The sequence below is a fragment of the Triturus cristatus genome, chromosome 12, assembly GCF_964204655.1.
Source record: "Triturus cristatus chromosome 12, aTriCri1.1, whole genome shotgun sequence".
Classification (NCBI taxonomy): Eukaryota; Metazoa; Chordata; class Amphibia; order Caudata; family Salamandridae; genus Triturus; species Triturus cristatus.
Genome location: NC_140595.1, coordinates 293,061,148 through 293,081,696, shown reverse-complemented (window position 1 = coordinate 293,081,696; position 20,549 = coordinate 293,061,148). Strand labels below are relative to the sequence as shown.

Sequence of the window (20,549 nt, the reverse complement as noted above, 5' to 3'; positions counted from 1 at the left end):
TGCCTCTTGGTCCTGGGAAGAGCAAGTGGTTGCAGGTGTAAATTTGCGGAACCAGGATTTGAGAAAATCCACAGCATCTGAACCTTCTATGCCCTCGGGCATGCCAACAATATGGACGGTATTGCACAGAGAGTGCTCTTCAACTTCCTCCACCCTACGTCCAAGGGTCTGGACACTCCTCAGGTAGTACACCTAAAGACGCAGATCCGGGGTAGCAGGTAGAAGAACAATGATTGGTTTCTCTGTTTCGGACACTCTGTCAGCCATTTTACAATGGCCATTTCATAGAAAGTTGATATCTCTGGTAATGGTGCAGATTTTAGATTCCAGGAACGTTTTTGTGATTTCAGTGGCTGCTAAGATTTGGTCGAGTTTGTCACAGTCATCCGGGGGGGGGGGGCGTATGGTGTTCAACACATGAGGGGTCTTGGGATTCCAGGATTCGCCTGTTTTGCTTGACCCATGGCTGTTGATTCCAGGGGAGCGTAGGCCCCAAGGAAAAGGATCAGGCTGGCGTGGCGAGATGAGCCCAACAGGGGACTCTTAAAATGAATACAAGGCAGCCTGCTTAGGCTGTGCAGCTGAGGAGTGACTCGTCAAAACCTCAATGTCTTGTGGTGGCTTTAAACACTTTTGCCCCACTTAGTGGATAATTGGAGGAGGAGGAGGGAGGCAGGAGCAGCAATCAGAGTCCGGCTCAGTGTCCAGTCAGGTACAAGTGATAGGCCAACCTCCCCTCCAGGTCGCATGCTTTAGAAAGGGGTGACCATCAGTGTCCCAGTGATCAAGAGAGCAAAGGCGTATTCGAAGGAGGACAAAGGTTGCTAACTCCGGCAGCAACATGGGCCCGTCAAGGCCAGGGCCTGTAAAAAACAATTCAGTTGCACTAGGCAGGGAATCCTCCTGATGGGTGGAGCCCTGGCGTCCACGTAGGAGAACGAGCCTCCCAGGTGCCATTGGAAAGCTGAAACTCAACCAGTCAATCAGACCCAGATGGAATAGAGGCCCCAGGGACAGGACGGAGTGGAGGCGTTCAACTCTTCTTGTCACTGACCGGAAACAACCACTGCCAGGGAGTACGCGGGTCAGATCCGCTCCACAGAAGCGAGCATTGGGGACTCGACCACCCGGGATGAATCAGTATGCATGAGCAGGGTGACGGAGCCATCTCAAAGTGCAGTTGCCATGTTGACGTGCAGACCACACACTCCAAGTGAAGAATTTAGGGCCACATGTACAAGGGTAATCATTTGCGATTAGCAAATAGCACATTTTTGCAGTTCACTGTTTGGAACTCGCAAACACCAATGTACAAATGTGATACATTTTGTGATTCCTAGTGGGTTGCAAATAGACCTACCTCATGAATATTAATGAGCTAGCGGTTTGTCACCTATTGAGAGTCACCAAAGTCACTGGGATGGTGGCCTGCTGGGGTCAGCAGACCACTATGTCTGTGATTGCTTTTAAATATTTTAAATTAAGCAAATTTTTTTTTTTTTTAATTCATCCCGTTTTCCTTAAAGTAAATCTAGATGCATTTAAAAATAAAAAATTAAATGACATTTTTTCTTTTCTTTTTTTAAGAGTAGACAGTTGTCTATGGGACCACTGCATGCTCTTAAAAAAATGTTTTTACAAACGTTCACAAAGACAAAGGGGTCCCTTGGGGACCTCTTCCCATTTGCAAATAGGTTACCACCTACTTGAAGTAAGTGGTAAAATGTGAATGTTTTGCCTCCACATTTCTGTCGAAAAATATTCACACATACTACTGTGACTGGGTATTAGGAAAGGATGCCCTAAACACTCCCCTTCCTAATACCAAATCGCAAACCCAATTTGCAATTTGATAATAGGTTACAGAGTCACAATTAGGGCATTGTACATTTGAAAAAGCCTTTTTTGTGTTTGCAAACGGCCAAATTTGTGACCACAAAAAGCCTTTGTACATGTGGCCGATAGATGATTACCTTTACCTGCAAAGTGTTTGGAAATGTTGAGAGGCCTGCATACCCAAAATATGAATGTGTTATTTAGCCAAGTGGAAGCATTTTGTTCACTGCTGCTATTCCAACCACCATTCGGTATACCTAACTGATTCTAAGATCATCCTTTTGTACTGAATGCTTCCGATGGATGCCAACCAGGCTACACCTTTGTGTCCAGGTGGCTGATCTATCAGCATATATGAGGGAATCGGCAAAATAAATGACTTTTTACACTCTTGTTATTCATAGAACAGAAGGTGTAAAACATGTTTATTTTTGCTGATCAAACCTCATCACCATTTAAGATATCAATGAGATACAAATAGGCTAATGTTAGCTCCTTTATAACCAAGGCATACAGCATCTTCAAACCCTATATCCCTGAAAATTGCATTTTAGTAGCCCTTATCTCTTTGTCTGGCTAGTGAAACTCTAAACAAACTATATTTTCACATAAAACATGCAAAGGGGGTAATGCAAATGCACCCAGACTTTGAACCCACGGTGATTACACCCACCTTTCCATTTCAATTGGGCAATCCAATTACTGTCTTTCTTCATAAATATGAATATAGCTGCAATAAAAAAAACTTTGCACGTTCTGCCTATTAGAAGGGCAATGCTGTATTATATGCTAAGACAGAGCCTCTCTGTCAGACTCGAGTTCTTTGTACTTAAGGGAACTATTCATGGATGGATTATACAGGCTATTCACTTTTGTTACTCCTTGGTATGGCTGACTCTTCACCCAAGACTCAAGGGCCAACCACCAGGATGAAGAGTGCTCACTGGCCTTCACCAGGAATATTTATTTAACTGACGTTAGCAGTGCGCCTACATCATCATCCTGTCACGCTTTTACCAAACATTTATTGTCTAGGTAGTTTTCAGCAAAGCAGCAATAGGTCAAACTGAGTTAAAAACTTTTTGTGCACCAAATAGAGCTACACAAATCCTCTTGCTAAGGTTCATATTACAGTGCAGTCCACAGCACGTGAAACTGGAATAGTGGACCCGCACTGCTAAACAAACAAGTTACTTGTGCGTAATCATAGTTTTGCAGCTTGTGACTTTTCTTGATTATTGGGTCTCCCTCCTAACTCACTGGTGAAGAGTGGTACCCAAACAAATGTAGTTGTTAACTGTAATTTAAATGTTTGCACAATACAAGTCAGCAGCACATCCTCACAAATAAACGCCAGTAAGAAAATAGAAACTGAATATGTTGGTCACCTGGTAGGACACTATGGGCTTATGTTTACCTTCCTCATGAATGATTTTTGTCCATGGTCGGTTTAAAAACAAAAAAACAAACTGGACCTAGCCTGCGGTTAGTGGAATCATGCAAAGCAAATCCAGAGCAACCTTTAAGGTGCAAAACTATATTTTTGCAATTACGTAACTTGCTTCAAACAAACATAGTCCATGGAGGACAAACTGTCAAGGATCACTCCCTCAATAAGAAATGAATGGCTGATATAACTCCACAACCCTACTTGCCTCCATTGGGTTGCTTAGAAGTAAACTCAACCCTCTTGAACTACCTTCAGCTTTGCAGGACATTACAAAAGACTGTTGGATTCTACCCGTTATACAGAGTGAGTACATGCTCAGATTTCAAAGTTGTCCTCACAGTAGTCACTTATTCAAATGTTTAGGAATGTATGAGCCATTGACATGACTGGGCAAAGCTAATCCAAAAGTTGCTACAAATTAAAAAATGTCTTGATACAGTAGTTCCTTCTCTACAATCGGCCACACAATGCCGGAGTCTCCTGCTTGGGGAAGCTCATCCTGTGAGTTTGTGTCAATTCTGTGCATTATTTAACAAGCATGGTAAAAGAAATAACAGATACTGCCACTATGTCTGTATTATCTTATTCCTTTTTGGTTATCCACATCAAACGGATCAAAATAAGACTGGGAGGCCTTTCAGTCTGAACCATCCCATACTCTCCTCAGCAATTGGTGTAGCCCCTGGTCCTAGAGAAAGCAGTCTAAAAGGCTTTAGCTACAAAGCCATCTATTATTGAGCTTCCTAATGGAGACAGCCATACTCTGAACATTTATTGTCAAAACGTATAATGCCAGGTAATAGAACCCTCAAAGATTCCATCAAGTTGAAGCTCCAAGCTCATTCTGCTGTAGCACGAGCAGTTCTAACTGGGGAAGAAAGCACTTGTATGTCTATCTACCTCCTTCGTGTAAAAGGAAGTAGTACAAGTTTCCTAAAGAACTGAATCATGCAATCTTTTCCTGCTACAGTTTGCGTTGGAGGTGCCTCGATACCCAGTGCCCAAGAGGTTTAAGGACCAGTTTATTGGTATTCTTCCACAACCTCCCTCACTCAAGCATGCACAACCTTCCTCGCCACTACAGTTGCACTCTCAAACAATTCCCCCACCCCCCAAGGTCCGTTTCATCTCTGTCTTCACCTCCACCTGAATCCCTGGAAAGATCAGTAAATTATTTTTCTTACACAGGCAACCCGCATTGCAAAGCGAAACCCATATTAACAGCCTACTAGTGCAAGGTGTGAGGATTACTTCTAAGAATGACTGCATAGTGGACCCCCTTGATGGCCAGTATCTGGAGCCCTATCCGGTCTCAAACCATCTTTGCCAACTGATAATGGCATACCATACTGTCATTCAGAGAGCGGCTCACCATCATGGAGTCGCCATGCAAGTTCTAGAGTACAAAGATGGCTTACTGGTGAAAACCCTCTCAAAGACCAAATGTAGTGCACAATTCTTGCCCATGCTTAAGAGTATTATCAAGTTGACCCCTGACAGCAGTCAAGATCCGGTCCGGGCCAAAGTCATCACATATGGATAGCAAGTACTATGCTTATCCCCAATGGCGGCCACCATGAAACGAAAGGGGGGAATTGGGGCTGGGGGAGGAGGTAGATGTGGAGGGACAGGGAAATGGGGGTAATAATAATTCTTACAAATCTTACCTTTCCTTTCGCTGCCGCTACCTCTGACACCCACCTCTCTGCTCTCCCAGCAGTCTCTGGGAAAGCAGGCTCCCTACCCAATCCAGACGCTGCTCTCATATTATGAGAGCTGCGCCTGGATTGGTCTGAGTGGCCTGGTCTGCCGCTCAGTAACTGGGAGCCTGCCACTTTTCTCCAACCCGGCTGTGAACACAGCCAGGTTGGAGAAATAGAAATGCGCATGTCTGTTTGGCCGGCCTAAGACGGCCAGCCAAACTTACATGCGCACTTCTAAGTGCCCCCCACTCCTCCCGGTCCGGCCATGCCCTACAGGCATGCCTAAACCAGTCACCGAAAAATAAAATGATGTTGTTTTATCATTTTATTTTTTTGTCACCGACTTTGCTGAGTGAGGCGACGCTCCTCCGCCATTACAGAGGAGCCACCCCCGCTGATCCCAGTTGCCCTATCTACATTAGACGTCGGAGCCTCCCAGAATCCCTGTTGTACATATTACCCGAACAAGGGTCTTAGCCCAGGCAACAGAAGGAAAACCACTGTCAGAAAATGAAAGCAAATGCCTTTATAGTGCTGGGAAAAGTGTCACGATTGGCACAACCATCATGGTGTCTTGCCAATTTGATAGTTCTACAGTCACGGTATGACCGGTTTCTTGGGAGGTGATTGAGGCAGTCCTACAGCACCTCCCTGATACACAAACGACGCTGGTCTCACTGCTGTGTGCAGTGTAAACACCAGTGTCCTGCTGCAGATATGTATGGTTTTGTATTTCAGGCTTTGAACTAAAGATGCAGCAACACCACCTCAACATTCCATTTGCGGCAAACATCGTTTTGGACTCCAAGTTGATGAAATGCTGGAGAAAATTAAAAAAGATACTGAGATTGAGAACTGTATGGGTGCCCTTCAGACTACCACCCCAAGAGACATATTTCGTAGACAACCACCGCAAGAGACATATTTCGTAGACAACCATCTAAGGGCGGGGAGAAAACTACACACGCTAGACATCCCCAAACCTACTTCTGTCGGCTACAGGCGTGAGTTCCATGACCCCTAGTCAGGTGGGGGTACTTGAGGGAGTTACAGTGGCAACAACGGCAGGGGCAGAGGTGGCTCAGGGACTGGAGCCTCCACTTTCAAATGCCGGCTTCCTCCCCATCTTACAACACCTGCAGGGGAAGCCTAAGCAGGGAAAAGATGTTTATTCAGTGCACTTCCTTATCCCAAAGGAGGACAGTACCTTCCAGCCCATCTTGGATCTTGGACAGCAGACTCGATAAATCCTGTAGGAGCACTTCCACATTACAACCTTGCAGGACGTCATCTGTTGGTCCGACACTGGGACTTCATGACAGCATTCTACCTCGAGTATGCTTGCGTCCTCTGAACCATCCATCCTGCCTATTATAAGTCACTTCAGTTTGTGGTAGGTGAACAGCTTTACCAATTCACAATACTTCCCTTTGTAGTCACTACAGCTCCATGGCATGGGTCTTTACCAAGTGTCTGGCTTTGATTGCTGCTCATCTACGGAGAATGGACATCCATGCCTTACCATATCTTTACAACTAGTCGTTCTAGAGCAGCAGACCCCAGTATCTAGAATACACTCAGACAGCTCTGGCCCTGCTTCACAGCTTAGTGTTCAATGTAAAGTCCCACCTCCTTCCTCAACAGATCCAATCGTTCCTAGCCTTATTCTTTAAAGCTAGAACAGGAACAGCACACCCCAACCAGCAGAAGGTAGTAACAGTGCAACAGTTGCTTTGGCTTTTTCGGTCTTTTCGCTCATTAACTTTAAGAACTGTAATGAAGCTCTTGGGTATAATGGAATCTTGAGTAGCAATAGTCCTGCACGCCAGATTATACAAGTGTCCACTCCAACAGTACTTTGTGAGTCATGATCGCAGAAAGAGGGTCAGAGGGGAAGATCTAGTATGGCTAAAGCCCAGCACTCTGTGCTCTTTCAGAGGTGGAACAGCAACAACCTGTTGCTAGGCAGGCCTTTCTTGGACCCTCTTTCGTAGGTGAACGTTTCCACTGATGCATTGATCATTGTATGGGGCGCACAGCACTGTCCAAGTCCCCTCTTCACCAAGGCAGGCACATTAAATACATAGAGCTCATGGCTATTCACCTACCCCTCAAAGCCGCCTACTGGCTTGTCTGCGACAAGGTAGTCCTTTTCTTCTAAGGATGGACAACATGCCAACCATGTGCTGCATAAACTAGGGGCACTTGCTCCCTACAGCTGTCGGCCCTAGCAACTAATCTGGCAGTGACCGGGGGCCTTGCTTGATAACACTGGACCATCATGACCTCATTAGAATGCACATCTCTTCATTACTTGCAACCTGTGGTCACAGACTGCCACAACAGTCATCTTGTGCTGCAGATCACATTGCAAGTGAGATGAGACAGCAGGGCCACAAACCGTGGCATGTGTCCAAGGGAGACATTCTTAGCAGGGGGCTCTTGGGGACATCGCCTGAGCCCACTGCATTAACAAGGATTGCTTACATTCTTCACTCTTCCATAGCAGATAGGTACAAGCTGACAAGCAGTGAGCTGCCATAAGAGGCGAGTGACTGGTGGGCCACAAGGGTCCCTTTGATGATTTCACCGCCAGGCTGATGGGTCTTGGGTAGGCCCCGTTGAAAATGACAGGCAGCTTGAAAACCCTGGGAATTTGTTTAAAGGATTTTAGCAAGAGGCTCATGGTTCCCAAACCTATGTGGAACATATGGACCAATGTCCAAGAGGGCAGCTTGTATGGTAATTTGATAGCAATTTATTTTCCCTTTGTGAGTCTATAGCTCTTTTAGATTTTTAAACATCTACCTACTCCTTATGTTTATTTAATGGACTGGCTCATATCCTTGGTGAGGTCAGAGTGTCTTATTTCTCATTGAATTCGTGGTTGCTTTTCACTTTCATGAATTAAAAAAGGGGTGAGTGTAACTAGGCCTGCATGGAAAAAATTGGAGGCCGATGTTAGTACTTCGATGGGTGACTTGCCTTATCTTATCCAGTTAACTTAAACATCTGGATAGTTTTCACCCTGTATGGCTGCATGGCCACTAGAATTTAATAAATACATAGATATTTTTAATATAGAATACATAACCCATTTTCCTGTTCTTTGCCCATTTGCCTCCCTCAACTTTCTGTTAAATAACCTCTCTTGGCACTTCACTCCTGCATTATTGTACATGTAATATACATTTAGGTACAAACTAAGCACCAATCTCTACATAGAATTTAGATGGCTAGAGACTACTAGAGTCAAGCTGTTTCACAATAAGTGCTGAATATTAACCAGTTCCTGCCCTTTTCTGTCCTTATCAGGTGCAAAAGGTCCTCTCGAGTTGGCGAGAATTGAGGAGATGTGGAACTTCCTAAGTCACATGGAGATGGTGGGTGAGGAAGGTGCCTTTGTCATTGGGACTGAGGAAGTGCTGACTGTGGAAGAGCTGTTTGTTACGTTGAAGGTGAGTAACATTCATCACAAAATCTGTTGTCTTGTGTTAAAAATGTGAGGCTGGCCTTTAACAAAGGTTATACATCCTTAGTCCGTCCGCCAAAGACTAGACATCAAATTCATTAGTATTGGTCTGTCTGCCTTTCAGGAGCAACCAGAACTGCTTTTTTAAAACACATTTTACATTGCAGCAGAACCCTCAATTTAGAGGTTGAAGCTCTGCTTCTTTAAAAGGTTATGTTTTGCTGTGTGGTTCTTGATCATTTGATATTTCATAGATTTACATTCTTGAGTAATTCAGTTATCAGGCATGAAATGCTTGGTAAAATGTCATACGCTGAGGTATCAAAACGCACATATTTAACACAGTAGTTTTTGTAGCCTATCTACCTCCGCAACTGGATCTGCAGTGCACTGTTTGCTGAGTATGCCAGAACAGGCCCTTATATTTTCTACTGCACATCATGGGAAAGGAGATCCCTGTCCAAGTCCCTGCTAATTCGGTACTTTCTATGGCAGTTTAAAGATGAAAACTGATACAGCTGCTACAGCTTCATCATCTCGTACTCTGCCACAGGAAGAAGACTGTCTATACTTTTCCTTTCCCCCAAGTTTCTGTTCATCTAAGGTGGCCCTCTGGGAAGCTAGGCAAAGAAAAGTTTGCATATCTCAAAATGTGAGAGTGCTTTTATTTTCAGATTGGATCATGTACCTACTAAGAAATTACTTTTAATTTAAAACGGGTGACCTTAAAGGATTTATCAATGACCTACACTTGAAGTAAGTTTATTGGTGGTACTCTTACAATATTCTTCATGTGTGTTCGATCTGTTAATCTTTTTCTGCTTTGCTCCAGAAAGATAGAGTGGAGATTGGTGTTCGCTCTCCGAGAGTGCACTCAAGAACGAACATTGCCCCTGCTGCTCCTAAAAAAAGACCTTACAGACTTTCCTGGGTTATATACATGGGATGTTGAACGACTAAGAGGTTTTCAGAGCCAAACTCTCAACTTGCACTGTGTTTGCTTTTTGGTCGGGTATCCCCATGCCCTGTACCATAAAATGGGTTCTAGCTTCAGCACAAGCAGAGCTACTGGTACCTATGCAGACCCAGGGTTCTTCTATCTTCAGTCATAAAAGATGATGATGCTTCCCAAACTTTTATTTGAGAGATGTCAAAGTCTATAAAGAAGACATAACTGTAGTAGAGATTAGCATAAATATCCTTTAAGAGTTGGCTGTCCCACAGTATATGAGTGCAACAACTATGTAGTGTCAAAGCAATACCCTCCCAAAGTACGCTCATTTGGTTCCTCTTTTCGTGAAATAGCAACATTTCTGTCACTCTTGGGAAGCCTTGGGATTACGTTTTCTTCCCATGGCCCCTAAAGAAAGGTAATGTTTTCTTTGATTTCAAGAAATCTTACCAAGACGTCAAAGCCATCGTAATTTTGGACCACCTATGAGAGAAAGGACCAATATCGAAAAAAGTCTCAGGCCATGTGGCTGCTCTTGCTCGAAGTTTAAAAAAGATATACAAAGTACAGGACACCTACTCTGTCTTCTTCACCAGTCAAAGCCAGGTTCAGTATTTAGCAGAACTATAAAGGCAGCCCAGAGACCCTAACTCCAGCCAGCATGCCACTCCACATGTCTCCCACTGCCTTAATCCGAATATGGAATTTCAAAGTCTTGACCCATTCAGATTAAGATCATTACAGCAGTAGCAGTGAAGACATCAAACTCCTGCATTTCTGGCCTGGGATGTTACAGCAGGCAAATATGTCACACCTATGCATCACTCTTATATCTGTTCTCAGAGGACAAGAAAGCAGAAGCAAACTACATCATGCATGATGGAGCAGTGGCTTATTGGAAAGACAGTGGACATCATCTCACCCCTCTCCTAACAGCTAGCCAAATCCTCATACTATTGGGGATGGTCATGGTGCACAACATTAAGAACGCATATATACAGTATAGGCACACATTCTAGACATGCCCCTTCAAGTGCTATATTCATCAGGCAAATTGTTGAAGCTCTGTAATTTGTAACGACCGCATGGAAAATATCAGATTCCTTGATTTTCGCAAGATGGGAGGAATTTGTACTTTGCGCAAATAAGAATAAACTCCCTCTGTGTCTATATGTCCTGACACTATCAATCATACTAACACTAATGGCTGCATTCCGACCAGTAGGGATTAACCACCTACAGATGCCTGCAAAGAAATTAATAATTCTGGACCACTGATAGATACAGGGGTCCAGTCCATCAGCCAAGAGACCAAAACTAGTGTACTAACACCTCCTTTTGAATAGACTTACATAGAGCGGAAATTCACCAAATCTCACAGTTGCAGCTGAGTAATGGATACAGTCCACTTCACCCGTTTATCACAATCTTAACACAGATCTCCATCAACGAAATAAAGCAGTATCTCTAGATCCTCAAGAACAACATTGCCATTAGACTCCTAGAAAAGGCAATAGAGTGTTCTGAAAAGTAAAACAAAAACAAAAAAGGGGGGTTTTGCTTCACATTTTGTGGTGAGGTAGATATTGTATGGCCAGAGGTCAATGTTTGATCTTAACTTGCTAAAAATATTCCTAAAGAAGTAATCCATCAAGATTGTTACCATTTAAAACATTATTGATCTCTCTCTAGACCTGCAGGATGTATGCTTTCACATACCCATCCATCCCAATCACATAAAGTGCCTTTGTTTCATAATTAACAATTGCACTACTGATTTAGGCGACAGCATATTACATAACCTCACTTGCATGTGATCCGAAGTGCCATTTTTCTTTTATAATTGCATAGTGAAATAAAAGTTTCTTTTTAGGTGACAGTGTCCTTATGGTTTTTGCTTGTTCTATAATGCTGCATGCACCTTAGATCCACCCAAGAGTAACCTGACCTTCAGTTGCAATATGCAATGCAGTATTGTGACTGCAAGAAAGGTACAAAAATGATCCAGATTTCTAGTAGCTTTTTGATGACACTGGCAGTCTTCCTTTCCAGGGTTCAGGGCATTATTTTCTCTTAAAGACGAGTACTCCCTGTCAACACCTTTGCTCACATTTGAGTTATCCGCTCGTGGTCACTAAACCAGTGACTTAAAAACTTTTATCTACCACTCTCTTTAGTGAGAATCCAAATGGACACCATGGCCTCCATGATCTACGCCAGCAGACAGTCAAGCGCGAGAGCCAAGCCTTTTTCCACAGACGCATAGGTGTTTGAAATCATAATAACAAATTTCCTTGACAAACTTAAGAGAGACTGGAAATGGCTGCCACAGATTGGAACTGGATGATACACATTTCCTTGTCCTCATCAGTTTTGAAATGTATCCTCTGGACCAATGCACAATGCTGCTTGCTTTGGCAGCATGGTAAGGCATTTTGGGACTCTGGCAAAGTGAGTGGATATAGCTTTCAGGTAGCGGGATTTACTTTTGATCAGGTGGTCTAGAAACATTTTTCTAAGTCATTCTGCCCTTTACACTTTACCCAGGTTGTAATCCTAATTTACAGAATGCATGCTGATTCTCCCAACCATATCTGCACTAGATAATTCAAGTATACAGACCACTAAGCCCTATCAGTAAAAGATCACTCAAATTCAGAGTTCCAGATTTGCACTGGAGTTTCTAGAATTTGAGACTTTGGATATTCCACTAGACCACAGCAGGAAGGGCCCTCTCTGCCACAAAAACACTGTCTCTCACCTAGGAGAGTAAGTGCCCCTGGCACTGGGCCATTGAGCTTGTTTAATCTCTCACAAGCCCAGTCTAACATGTTACTTCTATACTACCATTTGTTAGCCAAGAAGTCTTTTATTCGTATGCATTCTGCAACAGTCTTGAGATACATTGGTGCACTTCTTTATTCTCCCAACACACAATAGAGGCGATTCACTGTGACTTTCCAAGTATTTTCCACCTGTAACAAACCCTGCACCGTCCTGAAATCTCAACATGGTAAATGTCGCTAAGGCAGGCCATCATGTGAGCAAGGTACCTGGTGACATTAAAGCATCATCTATTCCTGGATCCTTTGCTTGGATTCTATTATCAATACCAATTCCAAGTTCATTTTCATTGGTGATAACAGGGTTCTATCTTAATTAAGCTGTGATACTTTTAATTTTTTTCCTGGACCCTTCAACTCCAGTAGAGATATCTCCACTCAGTTATTAAACAGATGCCTCAAGCTGTAGGTGGAGAAGCCCAAGCTTTTAGCACATCATGTCAACTCTTTGCTTCATTCAGTCATTCCAATAAATGTGGGGAAATTTACCAAAGAGATAGTTGCAGGATCGTAGCTGGTATTACACCATCTCATACCAAGGTGGTCAGGCCACTTGGAAGGTTTCTACTGATTGAACCGGAGGAATGGAAGACTCTGCAGCACACTAGCACGAGTGGCTTTTGTGGATATGTGTAGCGTAGCATGTTGCTTGGTGTGATGCAGTGTTACAAAACGCTACCACTACACTAATGCTTAATGTCCTTTCCAGAATAAGTATGTTTTTTATTTTTTTTAGTTATTTAAAACCATAACAATTACTAAACATTAAAAAAACCATATAAAATATCACCAAACAACCGGAAATAGCACATAAAATCACAGTATAAATGGTTCATCTGGGGAAAATAAATGGCTCCATTATTTTCTTGAATCAACTAACTAGTAATCCATTACTATCCAAATGTAACCAGGTACAGTTTAAGTGGTAAGGGCATAAAGTGCATTGATTACTAGAAACCTGCTCAACATACAGCACCAAAGGAGCCAACTGAGTAAAGTGCAGTATGCAGTGAATGTTAATACTATTCTAAAAGAGATTTGCAACTTCATCTACGAACAGCCCTCGTGTTATTGAACTTGGCGATTTCCTTCATAAACTTCACTATTCTACATGTTAGCTGTGCATTGTCCCCACTAAAGTGCATTTATTGCTAAATGCCTGATCGACAGATAGCGACAATTAGAGCCAGCCTGGTAAAGTGCAATATGCATTAAGTAATAATACTATTCTTAAAATGCCAGTAAAAGCAAGATATTGAGACTTTTTCCCGAAGTAGCACTCTTATTAATCATCCTTCATAGTCTTCAAAAACCTAGATGTTAACTCTGCATTGTCCCCACTCAAAATAAATTCTATCGCTGTTTTAGATTGACTTATTCCCAAATGGAGAAATATTGGTTTAACGCCTTAAGTCCTTCAAACCACTACAAAGGCACACTACTTGCAACAGCGATTCTTGCTTATAGTCACACAGTATTTAATTGCAGACAGCAGACCCTTTGAGATGTCCATACTTATATGTTTTTAATTGTATTATTTCACATCTCAGCCTCATTAGGTCTTTTTTTCCTGGCCTGAGCTCATATGGCGGGCTAAATATAGGGCCTTCCCAATGGACTGATGAAATGTTGCGTATAGGTCCAAATGGGCCTTCAGTGCCAACTTATGCTGGTCGTCCTCGACAGATTTTACGTTTGCATTTTCTATGAGAATTTCAGAACAGTTTCAGTGGCAGATTTAGGCCAAGGATGTCCCAGGAACCCAAAAAGTCAATTGAGTCTAGAAACTTTGCTTTTTGCCGTGATAGATTGCTTACATACACTAAATTAAAGTTGGATTTGGGACAATGGACTGGCATCAGGCAACTGAAATAATTGTCAGTAGCATTGGCATTGCATTATGTCCAACCAGGTAGCTAGCCAGTCCTTGAATATCAGCAAGCCATACAAGAATGTTGGCATAAGCTTAGCATCAATCACATGGCAACATGCTCCAAAATCTCGTCCTCATTTTTTCGTTTTTGGAAGCTGATCATCATGGATGTGAATATGCCCTTTAATACTGAGAGTTGTGCTTGATGCAAGCCTTGCTGATTAAAATGAATACCCAGGTACTTCATGTTTAATACTTGCTCTACTGTCACTTGATACATATGGGGTTTGGCTTTGTTGGCAGTTTTGTTTCCGCAGACCATTATTTTTGTTATCAAGGAATTCATTGAAATTGTATTATTGCAATAAATGGTCATAGTGTCTAAGGATCACTGCAAGCCTATGGCTGTGTGGTGAAATACAATCGTGTCATTAGCATAGTGTAAACACTGAAGGTGGACGCCTGCAAGCGTAGGCGGAAATGCTCTCACTTTATAGCTAGGGTGCAATTTCTATCTGCCAAATAGAGATTTATTAGCAGGGGTGCCAGAATACATCCCTGCTTTAACCCTTGATTTGTCCAGATCTTTTTTGATGTTGCTCTATTGGCTGAAACTTTAACTTTCACCCAGGTCTTTACATACAAACCCATTATGGCTCTTATCAGGGTTACCGGAATTCACCAGTCATAAAGCTTCTGCCAGAGCCTCGCGCTGTCAACTCTGTCTAATGCACTAGTGTAGTCGATGAATGCTGCATGGAGTGATGGGGTGTCTTTTTTTGCTCACGGCTTCAATAAAAGAGGAAAGGATATGTTCTCTTTGGTGCTATTCTCACGTCTAAGCCCTGGTTGTGTAATGGGAATGAATGCTCTCGATGTGGCCTATTCTTCTAACTCCGAGATAAGAGCTTTGGCTAGGCACTTACTGTCCACGTCAAGAAGTGCAATCAGTCTCAAGTTGCCCGGCTGATTTGTTGGGCCTTTTTAGGTCTCGCCTAGGCAGCTCATGTGCTGTCTTCGAGACATGTGGTATTCAGTTCTGTGGGCTTTGAACACGCCCAGCGTTTTCCATTGGTTCTTTCGTCTGTCTATACAAATTCCTTTGTTTTCATTGGTTAATAGCATACATTTATCCCGCCTTTTGGCTGTTTTGTTCCACACTGCTCGTGTCTTTGCTGCATGTTCAGCGTCACTACTTGCCACACTGAACACTCACCCCTGTTGGCGGGTTCATGACAACGTGACAAGGAAGCTGTCTATAAACACCCAAGCCTTCACTTCTACATTCAGCTTCTTAGATTCCTTAACAACAGATGGCAGGTTCACGTTCTTTAATATTCATGTTGTTTTGTTCGCTGTTCTGCTTTAGAATAATGTAAGATGTCTCTGTTTTCTGTTGAATATATGCAAGTCCGAAAATAAAGCATATCACATCAAATAATTCCAATGAATGTATTTTTTGTTTGGTTAGCGTACCAGGGCTTGTGACATTGGGTTTGCAAATTTAAATTAGAAACTTTTCATTATGTCTTATTATTGTTTAATAAAGCCACAGAGTGATTTTAGGACTGCAAGTCAAGTATTAGTTTGTCATACTTTTTTTCTATTTTTAGTGTGGTTGTTTTTTTGGTTGATGCAACACTGCACATCCACAAAAATCATTTAAAATAACTGTCATTGTTATTCATTGGGCTGTGGTACACCAGCTGGGCGAAGTGAGGCATTTAATGTTCTTATTCTATCTATATTAAAGTTGTTTTCCTTCTATTCTTTCTGAATTTCCAAATAACGTCCAGCACCAGTGACAGACCAGATCTCCTCGCACATTCCTTAATCAGATGTGGCATATAGATCTGTTAATTAGACAACCCACTTTGTTGCCAGGATGCTAGGTGCCACACTCTGCATGTTTCCGTTTGAGTGTTTATGCACCAGCCTCCAAAACCTTTTTGAGTTTTTTGTTTTCAAGGCTTCATAGAGTTCAATCCACTGTTTTTCCTCGGGTTTCCCTTAACTTGGATATGTAGGCCTTTTTAGCCTTTTGTATGTCAGAAATTAGTGAGCAGTAATTTCTGTTAATTCGACCCTATGCTTAAAGGCTCTTAGTTCGGGTGCAGCGTGCCTTAGCAAGAATTAATAATTATTTTGGCTTTATCAATTTACTGATAGCAATCCCCCATTGAGCCTGCACTTTTGACTGCCCATCAGGTCACCTTGCTGTTTCTGCTTGTCGAACCTTTAGTTTAGTTGCTTCCCTTTGAAGGAAGTGACCCAAAATGGGCCACCCGGGTCACTCGCGACCCCCTCTCAGCCTTCTACAAGAAATGAAGAGTCAGTGAAACAGTAGAGAATACAAACCAAGTTATTTTATTAGTAATTGCGCTCGAGCGGAGTCCAGTCAGACTAGCCTCCTTAGATGCTACCAAAGGGACTGACTTCAGAACACTTGGTAAAACATAATATGCATTTCCAACACCCTTAAAGATCCGGCCAGACTGGAATTTTCTAGCTCGGTCACGGATGAACAAAGGAGGTACAGAAGGATGAGCTACCTTCTGCAGAACAGGTACATGTTACAACATTTTCAAGGTTGTCTTGTTCAAGCTCAATACTCTCTAGTGTGGGAGCAGGACTACGGTAGAGGAAAGGCATGCAAAAGCAGAATAAGCTATTCATTAGTACATTAGGATTCAACCTTGAATACGATAAGAAGTGAGTTGAAGCAGCTTTACACTGAGGCAGACACTTGAATGAGACAAAAGCTTACTTTTGATCATAAAACAAAACGGCGGCTAAAGACAAAATGGTGCTGCAAATTCTAACTTAACTCGCACACTGCTAGAAGGAGTCAGCTAGATGCATTTGCAGTCCAACAGACCCTCCCTTCAGCATTTGCTAACAATTACGTCTATACTACCATAATATGAAAAGACAATACACATACTGCTAATATTACAAAATACCCTCCTCTATATTCATTAATTCATTGACCGCTTGCATCATCATGGCTGAGGGCTTAGTATTATGCCATGGGGCCTTGGGGCCATGGGTCCTTGGGTGCAGGTGTTAACTTGCTAACACAATATGTACAGCAGGCAGAAAGACAATTAATACACAGGCAACACCCGCAATGGCTACTAGGAAAATGAGTATTTTCCAACCCCAGGATGCTATCAAACCCCAGAACCAACCAGAAAGGGACCAGGTGCCATTCTCTTTGTGAATATTGGATGCAAGTCGATGCATCTTCTGTATTGCTGCATAGATATTTGGAGCATGGTCCGGTATGTATACACAGCAGCTACTACCGATGACGCAACAGGCCCCACCCCGATCAGCAAGGATGACATCAAACACCATCCGGTTTTGAAGAGCAACAAGTCTCGTAGCCTGAAGCTCAGCTGTAATGTTGGTCAGTATTCCTGCCGTGGTGTTAATAACTCCCTCCACAACCCTTGTGAGTCTCCGAATGTTAAGGCTATTGGACATAGGACCCCAGAAGGGCAAAATACCCTTCATAACATCAGTAAACTGCTACAGAGTAGTGTCTGTCTGATCTATGTCTTCTGTGTTGATAACCCTTCTACCTCGGGACAAGTATACGCTCCTATGCTGCAATCAATGGTCTCTGTGATAATTGGACGGTGCTATATATACTCGGAGTAGGAGGAAAGAGACACAACATATACCAGACCCCCCCCCCCGAGAAGCCATACATAAGCCTGGGACCCACAAACAAAATACACATTATGGGGCGGTAGTAAAGGTGGACTATTGGTCGTGCTCAAGTCATAGGTTTAATTGCAAATGCTCCTTCCCACTTTAACACTCCCAAAACTTTGGACACAGAAACTAGCTGTTGTGTTAACTATTGGCATTGGCATTGCTTCGTCCTGAGTAATATTACGCATCTGAAAGGACCTGAAGTATTCACTCCAAATCAAACGGGGCAAACCGAAACGCGGAAAGTACTTTTTTTAAGAGTGCCTTCGTCGTCGCCATGGCTGTGTACTCTTTAGTGGGGTAAGCTTCAATGCATTTACTGAACGCACAAACAACCACTAACACATATTTCAAATTGTTGACTCGTTCCATTTCGATGAAATCCATCTGGAGCACCTCGAAAGGGAAGGAAGGTGGTGCACAGTTACCAGAGGGTGTAGGGTGCCTCTTCCAGGATTATGTATCATGCAGACCATGCAGTACTTCACCATGTGAGCAGCTACCTTCGGGATGTTATCGTTCTGCCATACAGGATCTAACAACTTACATATTCCCTTTGCACTAAGGTGAGCTGGCCCGTGCGCCATTGTGACTACAGGAAGTACATATGCATCTGGTAACATCCATCTCTGCTTCTCTGACTTATCAGTCCAACACCCTTCCTCGTCTAAACGTCCTGTTCTCTAAAGCCATAGTGCTAATTCCTCAATTGTCGCCTCGCTTTGTATCTCTTTAACATTCTCCAATGTATCTTCGAACATCGCACCGTCGGGTACCCATCTAGCAGGACCTGCCACAAACATTTTTTTCATCTTAGATCTGGCTGTTCCCTTAGCTGTCTGATCTGCAAACGCATTCCCCTCCCCACATCATCAGTAATTCCCTTGTGGGCACTGCACTTCACTATTGCTAGCTTTTTGGGAAGTGTCAGAGCTGACAAAAGCCTGTGTATATGTGGACCCTTCTGTATTTTTAACCCATGTGAGGTCAAGAATCCCCTGCCCCCCCCTGACTTAACTTGCAAGCTCTAAGGAGAGCAACTAGTTCTGCAGCTTGGGCCGATTGATAAGGAACATGTGATGTCTCAACTACAGTTCGCAGCTTAGAAATAGTGTAGGCTGCGGTGGTAGTGCCATCTGGTAGTTTAACACGAGCCATCGACCTATAGTTCCCGTTGTAGGTCAGATAAGGGAACATCCGTCAGTCAGTCAAAAATCTTTATTCGGCTTAATGACAGCCATAAAAGAACAAATAAAACATTATTTTAACAATAATACGCATATTAAGATTTTAACCAATGTGATTGATACCCAAGAGTTCATTTTCCGACAACATTACGAAATCGAACTGCAGCGGAGATATACTTATAGACCATAAGACAGGTGAATTCATTATTTAAAAGAAGTAGATGACATAGTGCAGGTTGACACTTTCTAATATTTAAAAATCTTAATAATGGTTTTAAAAAAGTGTGTCTAGGGTTAAGATACAATTTACAAAAAAACATAAAGTGCAAGGTGCTTTGTGCAGAAATTGAATTCCATGGACACAGTTCTAATTTGGCATCACAATATGCATCACGTGGGTACGATACCAGTAAATGAGCAATACCCATTCTGAACCTAATCAAATAAAACCTCTTTGCTTGATTAAAATAGAATGAGAGATAGGATTCAATTCGTGGGGAGCTAGTTAGTAGTGAATGCTCAACGACACTTTTTTTTACCATCTCTTGGCTATCTCTTTCATGCTTCAGGAGTAAAAGAAAATCACTTTTGAGCTTGGCCTTAGGAATTGCAGATATATTTCCGGGGCTGTTAAAACAATCCTGCAATCCCAACTTCTCCAATTGTTCTTGCAAGTAAGAGAGCCATGGTATGTTTTTTTGCATAATCCAGTTTTAAACAATCTAAAACTATGTCACGGTTCAGGACTGGTTCCTCTTTTACCCAGATGCAACGCCATAGCATCAATGGTGCTAATTGCATGCGAAAGGATAATGGTAGAACACCTAATTCATTATGACACATAGTGGCAGGGGTGCTTTTAGGTAATGTCAGCACACGTTTTAACATTAAGTTCTCAGCTCTTTGGAGACCCGATATGTTTGAGCAACCCCAAACTCCAGCGCCGTATAATGTAACGGCGCATGTTCTTGCTTTATAAATATCAATAATTACTTTTATGGGGCGAGAACCTAATTTTTTTGTGAATCTAAAAATGGCCTCCATATTTTTATTGAAGCCCCCAATTCTGTCATTAACTAGGTGGGACCAAGAGTTTTTCCCAAATAGGAAAAAATTGGCACCTGACATAATATTTCATTCTTTATGTAGAAAGTTTTCGTCTTAGAAGGAGCTTTTCCTGCTACCAAGACGTCCGACTTGGCAACATTTGTTTTGAACCCAAGATCGCTCATAAATTCATTAAAACTGATTAAAAGCGTTTGTAAACCCACCCCGGTTCTTGACATTAGAACGCAGTCGTCCGCGTATAACAGGGCTGGTAAAGTCCTGGTGCCTATTGTTGGTGCATCTATGTTTCCAATTCTGATGTGGCTTTCTAAGTCATTTATATATAGGCAGAAAAGGAAAGGAGCAAGTACGCATCCCTGTCGGACCCCACAATCCATCTTTATGGGTCGGGTAAGCTCTCCAGATGCTCCATAGCGTACTCTACCTGTAACACCCTGATGCA

At 42.6% G+C, this 20,549-nt stretch overlaps 1 protein-coding gene across 2 annotated transcripts in view; it reads left to right on the top strand.

The window, feature by feature from the left end:
• Positions 1-20,549, top strand: part of SETD6 (SET domain containing 6, protein lysine methyltransferase) — a 134,012-nt gene that overhangs the window by 88,760 nt on the left and 24,703 nt on the right. For both annotated transcript variants that reach the window (XM_085637396.1, XM_085637394.1), the window contains exon 8: positions 8,305-8,447. In XM_085637396.1, coding sequence (XP_085493522.1) covers positions 8,305-8,447 — 143 coding nt within the window. The remainder of the gene's footprint in view (positions 1-8,304; positions 8,448-20,549) is intronic.